Source organism: Melozone crissalis, unplaced genomic scaffold, assembly GCF_028551555.1.
Source record: "Melozone crissalis strain CALT ecotype California unplaced genomic scaffold, PUWL_Pcris_2 ptg000017l_1, whole genome shotgun sequence".
NCBI classification, from domain to species: domain Eukaryota; kingdom Metazoa; phylum Chordata; class Aves; order Passeriformes; family Passerellidae; genus Melozone; species Melozone crissalis.
In genome coordinates, this window is record NW_026535795.1 from 3,554,825 (window position 1) to 3,570,809 (window position 15,985).

Sequence of the window (15,985 nt, forward strand, 5' to 3'; positions counted from 1 at the left end):
GCAGCACATCCATGGCACAATTACCCTGCTTCCAGTTTTCAAATCCATATGCTACATTCTCAGTTTATACAGCTCTTAGCCATGATTTTTTTCCAAAGTAATAATTTAAATGAAATAGGCATAAAAGTTTTAAACAACAACCAAATCTCTCACTCATTTATGCACCTGAAATATCAGCATGAAACCCAAAAAAAGTTAAGGCTTAAAAATAAACAATGTGGCTACTCAATGTCCAGATTGTGCTAAAAGCAGCTTTTTATTTTAACAGAACTGAAAAGTAAATGTCTCTGCAGAACAGAAACTTTGTTTGAAGAGGAACTACACTTTCCACACATTCAGAAATTACATTTATTAGCATGTGAATTTACATACACAGGCAAGTTCTACAGTTCATGTGGTGACATTACACTGCAGACTTGAGCTCGCCTACTGCAGTCTGCAGCTCGCCTTTGCAGTTTGCTGTTATTCCCCACAGATCAGCTCCTACGAGAGATTAAAAAAACAAATTATTCAAATCAAGAATGTGTACAAGATACACTTTAAACAAAAGGTAGTATTATTTAATCTCAGATCAGGAATAGAAGTTGTTCTATCCAGAACAGAAAGTATTTCAGCTGCTTGTGATGTATGGAATGGCACAAATAAAGGTACAAGCAGCATTTGTCTCACAGAGAGCAGATAACCCATACAACGAATTTGCTGATCAGGGGAAGGAGCAGTTCAGAGAGGCTGCCTGCTGGCTTAGCAAGTATGAAAAATGTGAAAACCACAGAGAAACCTGTGAGTGTCACCGCAGAGCCGCAGCTGTTCTGTGTAAGCCCATACCAAGTCTGACCAGACCCCAAAGGTTCAATGCGGGGTTTGACAGCCAGCATATCTCACCCCACTGATGGGATCAGGCTGTTCCCGTCCCACCCGTACCCAGCTCAAACACCTGCGCACATTCGCCAGCCGCGATCCCGCCCATGGCTGGAAACGGAGCCGATTATCCCCAGGTATTGGGGATTAATGGACTCAGCAGTCACAGTCACCGCGAGCGCCGCTCTTGCCCTACAGAGCTCCAGCCACGCACCCAGCCCACCCCACCCACTTACATTTCACTCCTTTTTGGGCTTCACCGTTTTCACCGTGGCCACCGCTGCCCTCTCCGCCTCCGCTTTGTACTGCGGCTTCATGGCGGCCCGCACGGCCTGGGCGCAGATCTGCGAGTAGCGGATGTAGCTGCGGCCGGGGGGACAGAGGGCGGTGAGACCCAGACCTGGGCCCGGCCCCAAATCCACCTCCCCCGCCCCAACCCCGCGTTCCCCCGGCGCCGCCGTGACCCCGCCAGGCGCTCCCTCACAGCGGGGCCGCCGCCGCAGCCGTACCTGAGCCCGGCCTGTCGCCAGTACGCCACCATGGCTGCGGCTCCGCGGGCAAGGTCAGCGCGCGCCGCAGGGGACGCGCCCGCCGGCCAATCAGCGCGCGGGAACCACCCATGCGCGCCTCCGCCAGCGGCCAATCAGAGGGCTCCGTTCCGGGGCGCAGCTCCCGCCCTTTCCGCCTGACGCGCCCCGGGCTCGCCCCGCCCCTTCCCCTCGGCCCGGGCGGCCCCGCGGATGTGAGGGGCGCTGGGCGGGGCCATGGCGGCTCCGGGCCGGGCCGTGAGGGGCGCTGGGCGGGGCCATGGCGGCTCCGGGTCGGGCCCCGTCTCCTCTCGGCCGAAGCTGTGCGGGAAGGTGCACGCCCTCCCCGGCATGGGAGCGTCCCGCCTCCGCCTGTGGCCGGCCGGGGCCTGCCTGGCTGTCAAAACCAGCCAGAGAGTCGGTTCAGTGCTGGTCTCGTGTATTTGCCGGAAATACACGAGATGTCAAATACCTAAAGAACATAAGTTAAAGGGCACGTTTTGTGTGAGGCTCATGGCTGGTTAAAGAGCACTTTGTTAGTTACACATTAACTCCTTCCTTAGAAATCCTCTTGTAATCGAAGAATCCGAGCAAGTTAAATGTGTGACTTTTACATCCAAATCTGTTCTTACCCCTCTGTGCCATCGCTTCTTGTTTTTTTCAAGATGAGACATTAAAAAGAAAACGTTTTACAAGCATGTGGAGCCAGTGATGTTTTTTAAACAGACTGTTTTAATTTTGGAGTTGATCTGTGTGGCTGTGACAGTTCTGTCCCGTTGGACACAGTACCTTGCCATGGGCATCCTTTGAATCTTGATACAAACACCTGAAATTCAATCATTTCCTCTAAACAAACACATAAAAGACAACATAGCAAACTAGAAGCTATTGACACAAAGAAAAAATCATCAGTTTCCCAGCTATAATAAGCAAAAAGCTATTAGAAGATTCAAATAATTTTTGATAGGTGAGCAATTTGGTCCTAACCTAATGTTCATCTAAATAATTAATAAAAAATACTTAAGGAAATTAAATACTGGCTTTTAAACAAATCCTTGCACTTCTGTCTTGTTCTCTTTTATTTCCTTTTATCCAAAGTCAAACAATTTTTAAAGCACAGAGTAATTTTCAGCTTTATTAGAGATGTCATTTAGTCCAGAACCTTTGCCATTAACAACCCATGACATGGTAATGTCAGGGAAGAGTCACCAGAACAAACAGAATAATTGTTTACCAGCATACAACACTGAGATCTGCACCAGTGATCTGTATTTTTTTTAACTGTTAAACAACTCAGCTCCTATAGAATTTTGGGTTAATTTCTTAAATACACATATTGCAATTGTTCCTACCTAATTTTGAAGAAATAACTGGTGTAAATGAGGCAGAAAACAATTCTTACATTATACATTTGTTTTCTTTATTTTTGTGTGAAACATTTTAATTTTGTGAGAGATGTGGCATATTGGAGCAAAGCTTTCCAATTAAAAAATATTTGTTATGACAAACATGTTTCTGCACTTTTAACACAGAAAGGTGCCAGTGATATTGAAAGGAAATATATTTGGTTTCAAAGCCCCAGTCATAACAATGATAGCAAAAATATACAAGACAGCACCAAAGATTTTGGGAAGACTCTCTGTGCTACTTAAGCAGCAGGACAAGTAACTGCAGTACTTACAAATATTGAGAAAGAGGATGTAACATGCAAATGCTTCTTTAATGGGAACAACTGATGATTTGATAGGTAAAATAATTAGCACTAAGATTATTTTAAGCCTCATGGGCAGCCCAGGCCCCATAGATGGCTTGGCAGAGAAAAACCATGCCAGTGGAGTTGGACATTTTTTCCCAGCTAGATGCCCCTCTATTCCTGCTCCACAGCTTCTCTGCTTCCTCTCCCTAACCCATTTCTCACCTGTTTTTTGCTCCACAATTTTCTTTTCCCACCACATTTTCTCTCTCTGTATCTCCCTGTGAAATGCCTCTGCCTGCACTTCTGTGAAATTAACTCAGATACAAATCCAGAATGGAGATGCACAACCTGGATGCAATTACTTACACATTTAGCTCTATTTACTATTTGTTGGTCTTGATAGATAAAAATTCAGCATGAACTGAAAAAGCCAAACCTTTGGGTGAGGCACCAGCCATGACTGGATATCAGTCAGTAAGAAACTGTGCTCTACAAAAATTCCAGAACAAATATTGATGTTTATGCAGCTGTTCCAAGGCACCGTTACAGATTTGCATGACCTGTTTTCATGCCCAGTTTAGATGCCAGGAGACATTTTGTAAAGCCCTAAACCTTCCTCAGGTAGGAATTTTCAGCGAGAGAAGAAAGGAGAGAGCAGATAAAGGACAAAAGTTGGCAGGACAGAGGGAGGTGCAGAGGAGGGGAGGGTTGGCTGGTCAGATGCACAGATCCAGAGACGCGGCTGCAGCGCAATTTGCAACATCCAGGAATGTCAGCGTGGACAGGTCTGGGGGAACTAAGGACGCCAGGTTAGACATGTCCAGAGAAACTGAGGGACTGAGGGGAGAAGCATCCTGAAAGGTGAGGCTGGAGACATCCAGGAAAGGGGCAGAGATGAGGTTGGAAACATCCTCGGGAGCTGATGAAGATAATCCAGAGGAGCGCTGAAACATGAAATAGTTCAAATCGGTCAGGTCTAGAGATTCTGACGAGGTGGAGGAGCTGTACTCAGACACACCTGGTGAGGATGGAGGGATTGTACAGGAAAAGTCCAGGGAAGCTGAGGAGCTGTGACTAGAAACATCTGTGGAGGACGAAGAAGTGAGACTGGAGAGGTCTAGGGAGAGTGAGGAAGTAGGGCTGGAGAAATCTGTGGATAGAGAGGTGACACTTGAGAGATCTAAAGAGATTGAGGAGCTGTCACCAGACTGATCCGGAGAGCCTGATGAAGTGACACTTGAGAGGTCCAGTGAAACTGAAGAGGAGAAACTGGAGCGCTCCCAGGAGTCTGAAGAGGTGAGACTGGAGAGCTCTAAGGAGATTGAAGAGGAGGTGCTGGAGAAGTCTGAGGAGAATGAAGATGTGAGACTTGAAAGGTCCAGAGAGGATGAAGAAGTGAGACTGGAGAATTCCACAGAGGATGAAGAGCTCAGACTGGATAAATCCAATGAATCTGAAAAGGGGATTTTAAAGAGTTCCAAGGAGGCTAAAGTCTTGGCACTGGAGGGGTCCAGGGAGGCCAAAAAAGTGAGACCAAGTAGGTCCAGGTAGGTTGAAGAGATGACACTGAAAAGCCAAATAAATCCCCAACATGATGGGTGTTAAATCAGGAACATTTTAAACAAAAGATCTCTATCATCACACCAAAACAAAAAGACAGCATTACCCCCCCAATTTTTTTTTAAATAATGATTCAAACTCTGTGCTTGGTCTCAGTAGTTTCTCTTTTGATGCAGAAAAGCTCCAGTAACAGGAGCCCACAGAATTATTGAGAACATTGTGCCTTTCCAGGGGACCAGTACAGCATCACACATGCACTTGCAGACAATCTTCTCTCCTGACATGTCTGTCCTTGTTCAACCAGATTTACCTTTCTGTGTAGCAGATGCAGGATTTGCTTTTGGAAGTTAACAATGTGCTGAACTGATTCTGTGTCTGAGAAAAACACATTTCAGCAACAGCAGTTCTGTTATCAGATAAAAAGAGATCTTATTTTGTTACCTTTCATACCTCTGGATAGAAAACCTGTATAGTAACAATAATTTTTTACTTGTGCCAGTTTGAATTGTTTAATAAAAATATCATAAAGAGAAGTTGCGATAGAAGGCAGACATGATTAAAAAGGGAACAGAACAGCTTAAATTTCAGTTCAAAAAGGTGCATCTAATTATAGTGTGAGTAGATCAAGAGGCTGATCCACAGCTGCCTTCTCTCATCTCCAGACCGTGCTGCAAAGCTCAGAGCACTCAGAGCCGTGGCTGCCTCTCCAGACAGGCACGGGGAGGCACACAAAGCTCTTCCCTCATCACAGCCACATTTTATGGACCCAGAAGTGCAAGGTACAGGAGGCTGGGCTGAACACACCCCAGCTTTGTCCCTGCTCTTACACAACCCACGGCCAGATGAGAGTGTAATGGATTTAACTTAATCACCACGGGTGCAACTCCCACCCAGGTCACCTCTCGACTGAGGCAGTGTCTGCTGAGCAGCCACCGAGCCTGAGGGGTGCCTCACTGTGCAAACATCAAATTGTGGGGATTTAGCACAATGCAAAAATTGCCACGCTAAAAACAGAGCTGCTTCTATACTATTGATGAGACCCCCAAAAGTTCATGAATATATTTAACACTTATAGATAATGCTTCTGCAATTTAAGAGCTGTTGCAACATGGCTGCAATTCTTTCAAGAGTACAATGTTTATAGATCAAAAGGCAAAACAAATGACTTTTTCCAAACATGCATAACTTATAATGAAATAATAAGTTTGCTTGCTGCCCTGTATTCTTAATAAAAGTAATTAAGCCCTTAAAAATCCCTTGCTATCTAAAAACAATATAATTTTGTGACTACCTTTAATCTCAAGAGTTTTCTCAAGTGTGTTTTACAGGGGAGAACAAATATTAAAAAACAAAGGCAAATTACAATACAATAAAAAAACAGTGTCCAACAGTCTATAAATTCCATCATCTCTTCACTGAGTTCTTTCTGTCTGAATTTAAAATAATGAAGTTATTGCACCTTTTCCTATGAAATAACACTGTCAAGAAACATGGAATTATGGTCACCTTTGTACAAAACGTAGAGGTCAGTAATAACGTTTCCTACCTTGGGTAGCTGTGGATTTACCTCCTTTCTCTGCCTGGGTAAGCCATTCTGGCTGTGCTGGTAAAGCTCTGCTGTTCTCTCTGCTGCTGACCCTAATCTGCTGCACAGCCCCTGGCAATGATGCCATGCTGATGACAATAAAGTCATCCCCTGCTAAATCTCCTGTCTGAGCACAGCCCTGCACACAGTGCCAGCAAACACCTGACTGGAATCAGCTCTAATCTTGAGAGGGAGATTCAGTTCTGTGCTGGTTTCTATGACAGGACAGTATTTTGAAGGTTACTTGATGAAGATGTTAATTTTCAACTTTTGGACACCTGGATTGAAAGTAAAAATAATTTTGCATTGTCAGCCAAGTCTCAGCTGTCCATTCTACAAAAGCTGGCGTAAATGGCCTGAGGAGGACCCAGGATCTGCAGAGCAGAATTCAGGTACACTCAAGTTTTAAAAACCTTGCGCATTACTTCCTCTTTATATGTGGTTAATGACTTGTGTTACTTTTAAAATGTGGTTATGACAAAACAGCATCATGATGTAAGGTATTTTGTCCACAGCTGGTGCCCATGGTCCTCCTAAGGTAAGCAATTAGTTCAGCTTGGTTGTAACATGTAGCCTTACCTTTAGAATAAATCACTGCTACAGCAACCTGCAAAGCAAAGCTATGGAGTTATTTAAGGTAGAAATTAACAGATCCTGTGGCAAATGAAAGAACAACCTCCACCTTAAGAAATGGAAGGAATCTAAAATGACTCACTGCTTCCACACAAGCTCTTTAGTTCTTTTCAGTTCTTCCATTAAAATGAACCTCAGCAGGTTGCTGACCTTCCCTTTGACCCAGTGCTCTGTCAGGGCCAGGAGATTGGAAATGCTGCAGTTATCACACAGTGGGTGCTCGTGTTTACGATATTTGACATTTATTGGAAATACAAATGCAAGTACAGACCAGAGAGACAGATCAGCAATGTTGTAGGAAATGGTGGTTACAATTTTTCTGGTTTATTTTTGAAGCAAACCCTGGCTGGCACTTGTGGTTCAGAGCTGTGGCTGAGCAGGGGCCGGTGCCCATTGGTGGGCAGGGATCCATCAGAGCCCTCAGCACTGATCACAGCACATTCCTCCACCTCTGCCCTAACACTTCCTGTCCCTTCCCCCTTTTTTCAAAATTCTTTCTTCCTGGCCCTTCAGTTCTGTTCTCCAGCTGTAGCTGCCTTCTCCTCCCCATTTCCTCCATTCCTTCCAGCCCCATTTCCTCCCTGCCCCTCTCCCCGTGGTGCTGCACCCACCCACAGCAACCCACGCTGGCTGCAGCAAAGCTGAACAGCTCAGCCCCTGAAAATCTCTCCACAGGAGGGATGCTCCACAGCAGACTGTGAAATCTGCTTGCTAGTTAAAGCCACATTTGCAGAAAAGCTGAGTTATTAAGAAGCAAAAACGACCACAGCAGCTGTGAATGTGCATTTCAGGGTATGCATTTCAAAAAAAGCCACTCACTCCAGGGATTTCTTCACTTTCAGCCTCCTTATTTTAGATTACTCACCTCACAGTTCTAAAACACAAATAGACCAGAAAGTTTTAGGAATTAGCCAGAATTGAAACAAAATTTTATTTAAAAAGGGCCACATACAGAAAGCCATACTCTGACAGAATGAGAATTCAGGCATATAAATAAAATAGAAGAAAGAAATTTATTATCTTTCAAGAAGTTGTTGAATGCCTGTAGAAATTAACCAGTAAGGTTTTTTTCAGTGCAAGGCCAAACTGTGAGTTCTACTATGCAGTCCCTAGTGCAGAAAAATTTGGAAATGAAAAAACTGACTTTAGGATATCAAACGATGCTAATGGCTGAGCAAACATATAAAATTAATTTCAAGCTAAGCATTTTCATCAGAAATGATGGTACAGTTTTGCAGAAGTTTCACATACACTTTTAAAATTGAAATGTTATTTCAGTTGTAATAATCTCCTGTAAAAGTATGGCAAACCTCAATGACTTAGTAAGGTAGTCTCAAGCCATTTCTGTTTAGAAAAATATTCTGTTTAGAATAGTTAATTTTTAAAAGTTATATATCTGTATTTCTGTTTTCTTCCCCCAGCACAAACCTTATGGAAGTGTTCTTGTTTGTTAAAAGGAGCTCTGTAAGCAGACAGTACTTAATAGGCAATTTGATCTAACAGAAATGGCATGCAAAATAAATATGCTGGGCAGGGTGACATTACAGCTCAGAAAGGCTGAGAGAGCCTTGAAATCACTTGTAAGCTTAGAAACAAAATTCCAGGAAAAGCCTTGGGCACCAAAATACCACATCAGCTCCCCCTGGGCTGTGCCTTTGCCTTTTCCTGCTCCCCCTGCAGGGGCCTCGTGGCTCAGAGTCCCTGAGGTGCCCGGGAGCGCCCGCATGGCACAGCCTGGCACGTGCCAAGGGCTGACCTTTCCCTGCCTCAGGGAGTGACTGTGACAGCACCAGGAACCTGCAGGGAGTACCAGGAAACACCAAGAGAAACCCCTGGGAACACACAGGGCCTTGGACTGGGAGCAAATCAGCTCAAAGGGTGAAGGGAACTGGAACTCAGCACTCAGGTTAAAGTGAAGCACAACACAACAGCCACTGGATGGGACAGGTTATTTCTGATCAACTTAACGAGTACATTTTTAAATACTATTTCCTTTTTTGTTTAGGTATCTCCTCAGCCACTTTCACAAAGGTTTTTTAGTCTTTAATTGGTTCTTTGAAGTGAACACCCACTACTGTAGCAGCTTACAAGATTTTAAGGCTCTGTGCTTATCGTACCTTTATGTAATGGGCTTTTAGAAAGGGAGATATTTATTGCAGAAGTTTAAGATAAAATTTGACTTTAAGGTACTGCATGCCCAGCTCATTGAAGCTGCATTTAGGAGCAGGATTTATGTCTTGGTAGGTAGGTAAGAGACACTTTGATGTTTTACCTATAGTGCCTGAAAAACAATTTGAGTACCATGTTAGTTCAACCAGTCAAGTTAAAAAGGTTATCAAAAAATATTTTGTACATTCTTTTATATTTCAAGCATCAAGTAATAAGCTTTCTGTTAAACCAAGTTGTATCACACAACTGTCAAAAATCAACAAAAAGAACAATGCTGGAACAACCATTCTGCTTAATTTTGGGCTTGGTCCCAAAAGAGGTAGTCCATAAGTCACACAAAAAATAAAAGTTAGCCTAACATGCCAGTGTCCTCCACCATATGCAGCCTCAGCACTAAATGAGGCTATTTCACATCTGCAAACATTATAAGTTAGTGTTCATGTAAATACAGGAACTACACTTAAATTTATTTCTTCATCGGTCCAGCTGACCCAATATATTAAACAGCCTTTGAGCCTCAGCCTTGGGAAAAATTCTCCAAATTAAATTTATAACATGCCTCATACACACATCCTTTAAATAACAAAGGATACATGTATCTAGGCCTGGAGAGAGGCTGCAGGTTGCTAAGCCTCATTAGTGGTACAGGTCTAAGAACTATCATCATTTCTCTACAAATGCTGCTGCTGCCATCGAATTCCTCATGGTTCCTCTTGCTGAAGCTGCCAACTCTTCAATTTCAGCATTCAGTCTTTTAATGACCCATTCCAATGCTTCACGGCCCTACAGTTAAAGGAAAGTTTATTAAGAGTGCAAATCTCAGTGAATAAGTCAATCAGTTAAATTCTTACTGAAATGACTGAAGTCACCAGTAGTTGAAAGAGGAAGGAACAGAAGTTCATGCCTCTGATGTTATTTCAATAGCTGCAGTACTGCTGGACATGTTCTGCCTTTGATTTCATGAAAACAATTCCTTATATCAGCAGTTCTCACATTATGATCCATAAAATACTTTTTATCCAGACTGCTTTATCATTCTTGAGGCTGAACTCAAGGTATCCTTGGAGAGCCAGAGGACACTCTCAGCTAAAACACTGCTCCACTGCTCCCACATGACTATTTCAGTCTGTATTCATACATTCCTTTCTGACAGCAAAAATGAACAGATGGCATCAAGAGGGCAGCACAAGAATGACAGTGTCACACTGCTTGAAGATGTTTTCTCCAGTGAAGATTCAGAGAGCTTTGCCAATAATAATTTATCTGATCTCCATTCACAAGAGGAAAACAAGAGTAAGTTCAGCATGCTGAGCATTCATTCTCTGCAGTAAAGGCAGCAGAACTATGGGGCTCCTTTCTAAGATTGCTGACAAAGCCAAAAAGTAAAGCAGAGATCTTTATTCCCTCTGACATTTAGCCAGTGATCACACATTTCACACAAAGGCCATACTTACCTTTTTAGCATTGGAAGAAATTGTGTTTGCCATGAGCCCTTCTAGGTAACTGCTGAGACTGACACCTTTTACAGATATTATTGCTTCTTGTGTCAGAATGGTTCTGGAACAGAGCAGGAAACTGAATTACTCTGAGTAGTTTAAAAGAGGAACCCCCTCCTCCCCCACAAGAACATTCCTCATCAGCTTTGCTCTGTAACACAGAACTGCCTGCCCCCTGAACACAACCCACTGCCACACTGTGGAACTGCTTTAAGCTGCTACCTCTCAAATAAATCCCAAGGGTACCTGGCAAGTCCAAGCCTCCCTTTGGGGCTCTCAGCCATTCCCATCTTTAGCAGCAGGATGTTAAGAGTGGAAACACCAGATCTGGAGTTACTGAATACTGGAAAGGTATTAAAACATCCCCTTCAACAACAGGGATTGAACATTTCTTACTGTTGTGACAGAAAAAACTCCAATGTTAGAATCCCTAGAACCATCTTTCAGAACTGTCACCACTTACAGCAGGACAGACTCACTAAGCTCCAAGTTAAAACACCAAGCAACCACCAAAACACAAACCTCTAAAATTAGAGGCTAAAGCATCAGTGTGGAACAAGGAGCTGAAAACTGCAGATGTACACAAATTCACACCCTGAACTGGACTCCAGCACAGAATGACCCAAAGTCTCCCAGGGCTCTGCAGAACCAATGTCACTGCAGGAAGTGACAGTCCATTTAATCCTGGTTTAGACAATTTACTGTAAATAAAAGCCATGTAACCCTCATCTTCTGATCAAGGGAAACCAGGGACATGTTCAAAGCAAAACCCAGTCAATCTCAGAGCAGGGGGTACTCACTTGTGTGGTTCCTGAGGGTGTGGTTTATAGACAAGCCTCTCATCTACTGACACGAGGTTTGTGAATGAAATCTGTAGAACACAGGACAGGATTGCCCTTTAATACAAATAACAGAATACTACAGAGAGCAAAATGTCACGTGATTAGGAAACAGTCACAGTGCACCTACACCAAGAGGCTTTAAAACATTTTTTCTTAACACCACCCCCTCCCCTAAAACTCCTCCTGCTCATCAGTGTGTTCACAGCCTCAGCAGTGACAAGATCCAAAAGCCAAGCAGCTCCTTCCTGAAAACCAGAAGTGATCAACTCTAACCATGTTACTTAAACCTTGAACTTGTATCATTCCAATGCAATTTTCAAGTTATTTTCAAGATAATTTTCCTTTTCATAAGTACAAGGTGTGTTCCATTTGAGAGGCATAAACACAACTTACTTACATTACAGGATTTAAGCTCCATTGTTTTTTTCACAGGGTCAACAACAGAATGCTCCTGCACATATGTCCTTGTCCTGCAGGTGCCAATGAGCTGGGGACAGGCAAACAGAGATGGTATCAATTCCACCAACCCACTGCAATTCTTCACGCCTTTAAATGCAGTGGTTACTGCACTGAACAGACACCAAGAGAACACAGGTAGGGTTTAGCTTAAAACAAAGCTATTCAGCTGAGGTAGATCTCATTTTCCAGATGGAAGCAGCCTGAGGTGCAGATTTGGCTGTCAGGGTGCTGTTAAGCTTTCCCCGTACATAAATGCTTAAGCTATTAAACTTTTAAACCATTACAGTTGTGAAATGATACACATCTATGACAGCAGCTGGCTCAGGAGCCTCCCCTCCCTGCGGTGTCCCTTTGTGGCCTGTGACACAACACGCACCGATTTCACAATGGCCGGGATTCCCCACTCGGTGCTCAGGAGCCGGTGGCTGTGCAGCTTCCCGCTGGGATCCACGTGCCTGTCCAGGACATCCACTCCCACCACGCTGGGGTTCATGGGGTTGGGGTATTTCCTCATGGCGGCTGTCATCACAGTTTCCCAGGGGTGACTGCACAAACACAAGCAGGACACCGAGATGCACACTCGGTTTGCAATAGGATTGTGTCCTTCCCTGGAGAAAAACCTCTATTTCGTTGAGTGGGCAGTGCTCATAAAAACACAACATACCTGATTAACTGGGTGTGCTGGTTCTGCTATAACTGGAAAAGATTTTTTCCCCTGTGACACAATGCCAAAAGACTGCCCTTTATCCCGATTTTCATAATACTGTAGTGATTTATTAAAGTTTCTACGTCCCTCACACGAGTTCTCCCTCAGATCATTTCTAACACAGGAGTCCGGAGCGCTGGCATCGCGCAGGCCCTCACGGCGCTCGGGAGCCGGGGGCAGCACAAGGGCACCGCTCGGAGCCGGCAGCGCGCTGGCCCCGCAAGGTTCAGCCCCTGCCGAGCTTCCGCAGCCCCGAGCACCGGCCCCGGGAGAGTCCCCCAGCCCGGGGGAAGGTCAGGGGAGCCGAGGGGCCGCGGCCCTGGCCCGGTGCAGTCCCCGCAGCCCCCGGCCCGCCGGACGAGTCCCCCCGCTCTCAGGGCGAGCCCGGCCGCCTCCCGCCGCCCCGCAGGCACCTACTCGAACACGTGCTCCGAGGTCCAGATCTTCATGGCTGCGGGGCCGCTCCCAGCCCGGCCGCGCTCCGGAGCCGCCGCTGCCGCCGCTCGGCTCCGCGGGCCCGGCTCTGCCGCCGGCGGCGCGCGCCTGCGCGGACAGCGCCCGCCAATCGCCGCGCGGCGCCGCGCTGACGTCACGGGGCGTGTACCGCGTGACAGGGGCCGTGCCCGGCCGGGGACATTCGGGGTGAGGTTGGGGCGGCCCCGGGCGCCGCCCGTGACCCCCGGCCCGGCCCGGCCTGGGCTGGGCGTGAAGGGCGCGCCCGGGGGTGGCACCGCCGGCTCCGCCGCCCTTCGCGCAAACACGGGCGGGTGCGGTCTGTGAGCCGCGCTCCGCTCAGGCCGGCCTCGTACGGCCCAGCCCGGCCCCACCGCGCCAGGGCAAGGCAGCGAGGGGCGGCGGGGCCCGGGCTGCGTGTGGCCGATGACGTTAGCACTGCTGCAGGTGGCCGATTACGTCACAGCACGGCCGTTACCGCGATGTGCCGGCAGGGGGCGCGCAGGCGGGTGTGACGTCACGCGAGCGGCGGCGCGGCCCGGCCCGGCCCGGCGGTTTTGTAAGAGGTTTCGTAAGGGTTTCGTAACCCGCGGCGCTGGGGCTGCCCCCGAGCGCCTCCGGTCATGGGCCGGGAGCAGCGGCACTGACGGCACTCGGAAAGCAGCGGGCGCGGCCCCAGAGGCACCCACAGATACCGGCCGTGCTTCCTTCTGAAACCCCCACAGGGCCGGCGTGCCGTGGCTCGGAGCGAGCGAGGTTGGTGACAAACAGACCGAGTGACCTCTGAGCGCCCCTCACCGCACAGAAATAGCCCCAGTGGAAAAGCACAGGGGAAACGTCCCCGAAACAGATCTCATCACACAGGGCTGACACCGCCGGCCGTGCCAGGGACCCCGGCCAGGCTGGGAGCGCTCACCCGCAGTAAATATCCCGTGTCTGTGCATCCCCACATGAACCGGCAGCTCTGCTGCAGAGAGGCTGCTGTTCAATGAGATATAGCGGGTTCAGCCAGTAGCAAATATTTAATTGAGAGTTGTTAAGCTAATACATTTTTTCTGGGCATACCTATCTTGATCCTATATTCCCTGACTCCTTCACCTTATTATTCCTGAACGTGGCTAACTCTGCTGATCTGCCAGAGTGGACAGGGTTACTGCTGGAAGATTGTGAGGCAGCTCTAAATCCATTGTAGCCTGAGTGCCCACCGAGTGATTTTTGCAAAGGATGTTAAAAGTGCAAATCATTTTGAGAGGTGTCAGTGTGACGCAGTTGTGGAAGGCAGTGACCCTGGAACAGGCAGGGACACTGCAGCAGATACCCACCCCTTATCCATCAGGCTGCCTGTAGCCTCTCATCAGGTTTTTTTTCCTTTAAAAGAAAAGTTATCTACTGGAAGCAAAGCAAAATGTCATCTCCAAGAAGGAGTCATGCCAACATATGGTGCAGATTAGGAGCTAGATTTCAGCAGTTCTTGCTCATGTAAACTTCAGACTATTTTAACAGGAGATTTGTTAAAGTAGCTTTCTATATCTGAGTGATAGCAAGTGTGGAACTACTTATAAACCTGTCCTGTAAGAGAAATAACACAATTATAAATAAAACAGCCAGACTTTAGGAAAATGAAATGCGCATTTGTAACTGCAGAATAAAAAGTGGCACATCCTAAACATTAGAATTATTTACATACATTATAATACCATAACATCCAACAGTTTTGCCTCTATATGTTGTCAGTATCTGTCTAATAACTAACAAAATAAAATGAACCATTCTGTCAGTTGAGTTTGTCCAGTCTCAGGCAGTACCAAAATGATCCCTGAGGATGATGATGATGGACAAGAGAACATAAAAACCTGCGGAAACCCATGATGAGATACCATATGTGCCTTTCAGGGGCTGTTTGCTCACAGCTGCTAGGTGCAACTGATGCCTGAAATGGGCCTTGTGATTCTGTGTTTCAGATTTTGGCAGAGCAATCCCCTTGGCATGGCTAAGAAATACTGGAAATTGCTCTGGGAATTCTGTGGGAAAGTGCTCTGGGGTCCCAAGCTCAATGAGGCATGAAGATTTTGTATTGCCAGACCCACACTTGCCAGAAGGGAGGTGTGACTTGTCCCCTTTAAGCAGCCTCATAAAAACCTCCTGATTTTGACCAAAAAGCGTAAATATCAGGAAATAACTCACAACCCAAAAGTCTCTTTATCTGCAGCATTGTATCCAGGTCATTCCTGCTCTCCAGAGTGGGTACCAAAACCCCAGATTGTCAAACCCAATCAAGCCTACACAATTACGTGAAAATCCAGGTATTGTGTTTCTATCTGGAAGGCAAACAGCACCCTGGTTCAGAGCCCTGCTCCAGAGATCAACCAGGGCACTCTGCAGCACAAAATGTCACTGAATTCCACCCTGGGAAGGGTTTGGTGACAATGGCAGTGACTCAGGCTGCACTTGTGAGGGAAATAAATGCCTGAAGTGCCATTGATCATGGGTCACCAGAGCTGAGCTGGGCAGAGGTGACTCTGCAGGGATGGTACAGGGAGGGGTGAGAGGAGAAGGCTCTGAGCTCACCTGCTGTGCTCCCTGCCACGGCCTCTGGTTGCTGCCCTGCTTCAGGTATCACAGCTCTGCACTTCTCACAGACAGCTGAGGTGTTCACTGTTTCTTACACTTCAGCAAATTGTATTTTGTGGTGTATTTCCCCCCTGTCATATTCTGAAATATGGCTGTTCTGCAGTAACACAGCACAAGTTCCTTGATCTGAAATCCAAGTTTTATTGGTGTGAAATATTGGTATTCACAGGCAATATTAATCAAAACCATTCAAAAGTCTTGCTCTTTTCTTGAGCTGGAAAAACAAGTTCCCACTCCCTTTGTCAATCTGGCAGTTGAAATGATAGAAAATTGTCAGTGTTTTCTTTTCCAGACATACCTCTTCAGTGACTTCCATGGTACAATTCCTCATGGCTGCCCAGCTACAAACACTCTTTCATCAGCTGTCAGT

General features: G+C 46.3%; 3 protein-coding genes across 4 annotated transcripts; all 3 read right to left on the reverse strand.

Annotated features, from left to right (window-relative positions):
• Positions 1–330: 330 nt before the first annotated feature.
• ATP5F1E (ATP synthase F1 subunit epsilon) lies at positions 331–1,476 on the reverse strand. The gene is made up of 3 exons (XM_054274702.1): positions 1,368–1,476; positions 1,095–1,221; positions 331–483 (listed from the first exon to the last, which is right to left on the reverse strand). The coding sequence occupies exons 1-2, from the start codon at positions 1,397–1,399 to the stop codon at positions 1,098–1,100; spliced, it is 156 nt and encodes a 51-aa protein (XP_054130677.1). The 5' UTR covers positions 1,400–1,476; the 3' UTR covers positions 331–483; positions 1,095–1,097.
• Positions 1,477–3,797: 2,321 nt separating this feature from the next.
• On the reverse strand, positions 3,798–6,234 carry LOC128936140 (uncharacterized protein DDB_G0271670-like). The gene is made up of 2 exons (XM_054274884.1): positions 6,209–6,234; positions 3,798–4,647 (listed from the first exon to the last, which is right to left on the reverse strand). Exons 1-2 carry the CDS (start codon positions 6,232–6,234, stop codon positions 3,798–3,800), a joined length of 876 nt encoding a protein of 291 aa, XP_054130859.1.
• A 3,372-nt stretch (positions 6,235–9,606) lies between these two features.
• Positions 9,607–15,985, reverse strand: PRELID3B (PRELI domain containing 3B). Of its 2 annotated transcripts, none has more exons than XM_054274848.1 (6): positions 15,914–15,985; positions 12,202–12,370; positions 11,764–11,853; positions 11,325–11,395; positions 10,483–10,585; positions 9,607–9,811 (listed from the first exon to the last, which is right to left on the reverse strand). In XM_054274848.1, the coding sequence occupies exons 2-6, from the start codon at positions 12,349–12,351 to the stop codon at positions 9,692–9,694; spliced, it is 534 nt and encodes a 177-aa protein (XP_054130823.1). In that variant the 5' UTR covers positions 12,352–12,370; positions 15,914–15,985; the 3' UTR covers positions 9,607–9,691. The 2 variants fall into 2 exon arrangements, with proteins under 2 accessions (XP_054130823.1, XP_054130822.1); XM_054274847.1 differs by lacking the exon at positions 15,914–15,985 and adding an exon at positions 12,949–13,039.

Coding starts and splice junctions, on each gene's coding strand:
- LOC128936140 (XM_054274884.1), bottom strand. CDS start 6,234: ATGGCTTACCCAGGCAGAGAAAGGAG. Junction 4,648..6,208: donor TACCCAGGCAGAGAAAGGAG/GTAAATCCACAG, acceptor TTGGCTTTTCAG/TGTCATCTCTTCAACCTACC.
- PRELID3B (XM_054274847.1), bottom strand. CDS start 12,980: ATGAAGATCTGGACCTCGGAGCACGTGTTCGA. Junction 11,396..11,763: donor TGGAGCTTAAATCCTGTAAT/GTAAGTAAGTTG, acceptor TGTGTTCTACAG/ATTTCATTCACAAACCTCGT. Junction 9,812..10,482: donor TTTCTTCCAATGCTAAAAAG/GTAAGTATGGCC, acceptor CTTTAACTGTAG/GGCCGTGAAGCATTGGAATG.
- ATP5F1E (XM_054274702.1), bottom strand. CDS start 1,399: ATGGTGGCGTACTGGCGACAGGCCGGGCTCAG. Junction 1,222..1,367: donor TGGCGACAGGCCGGGCTCAG/GTACGGCTGCGG, acceptor CCCCGGCCGCAG/CTACATCCGCTACTCGCAGA.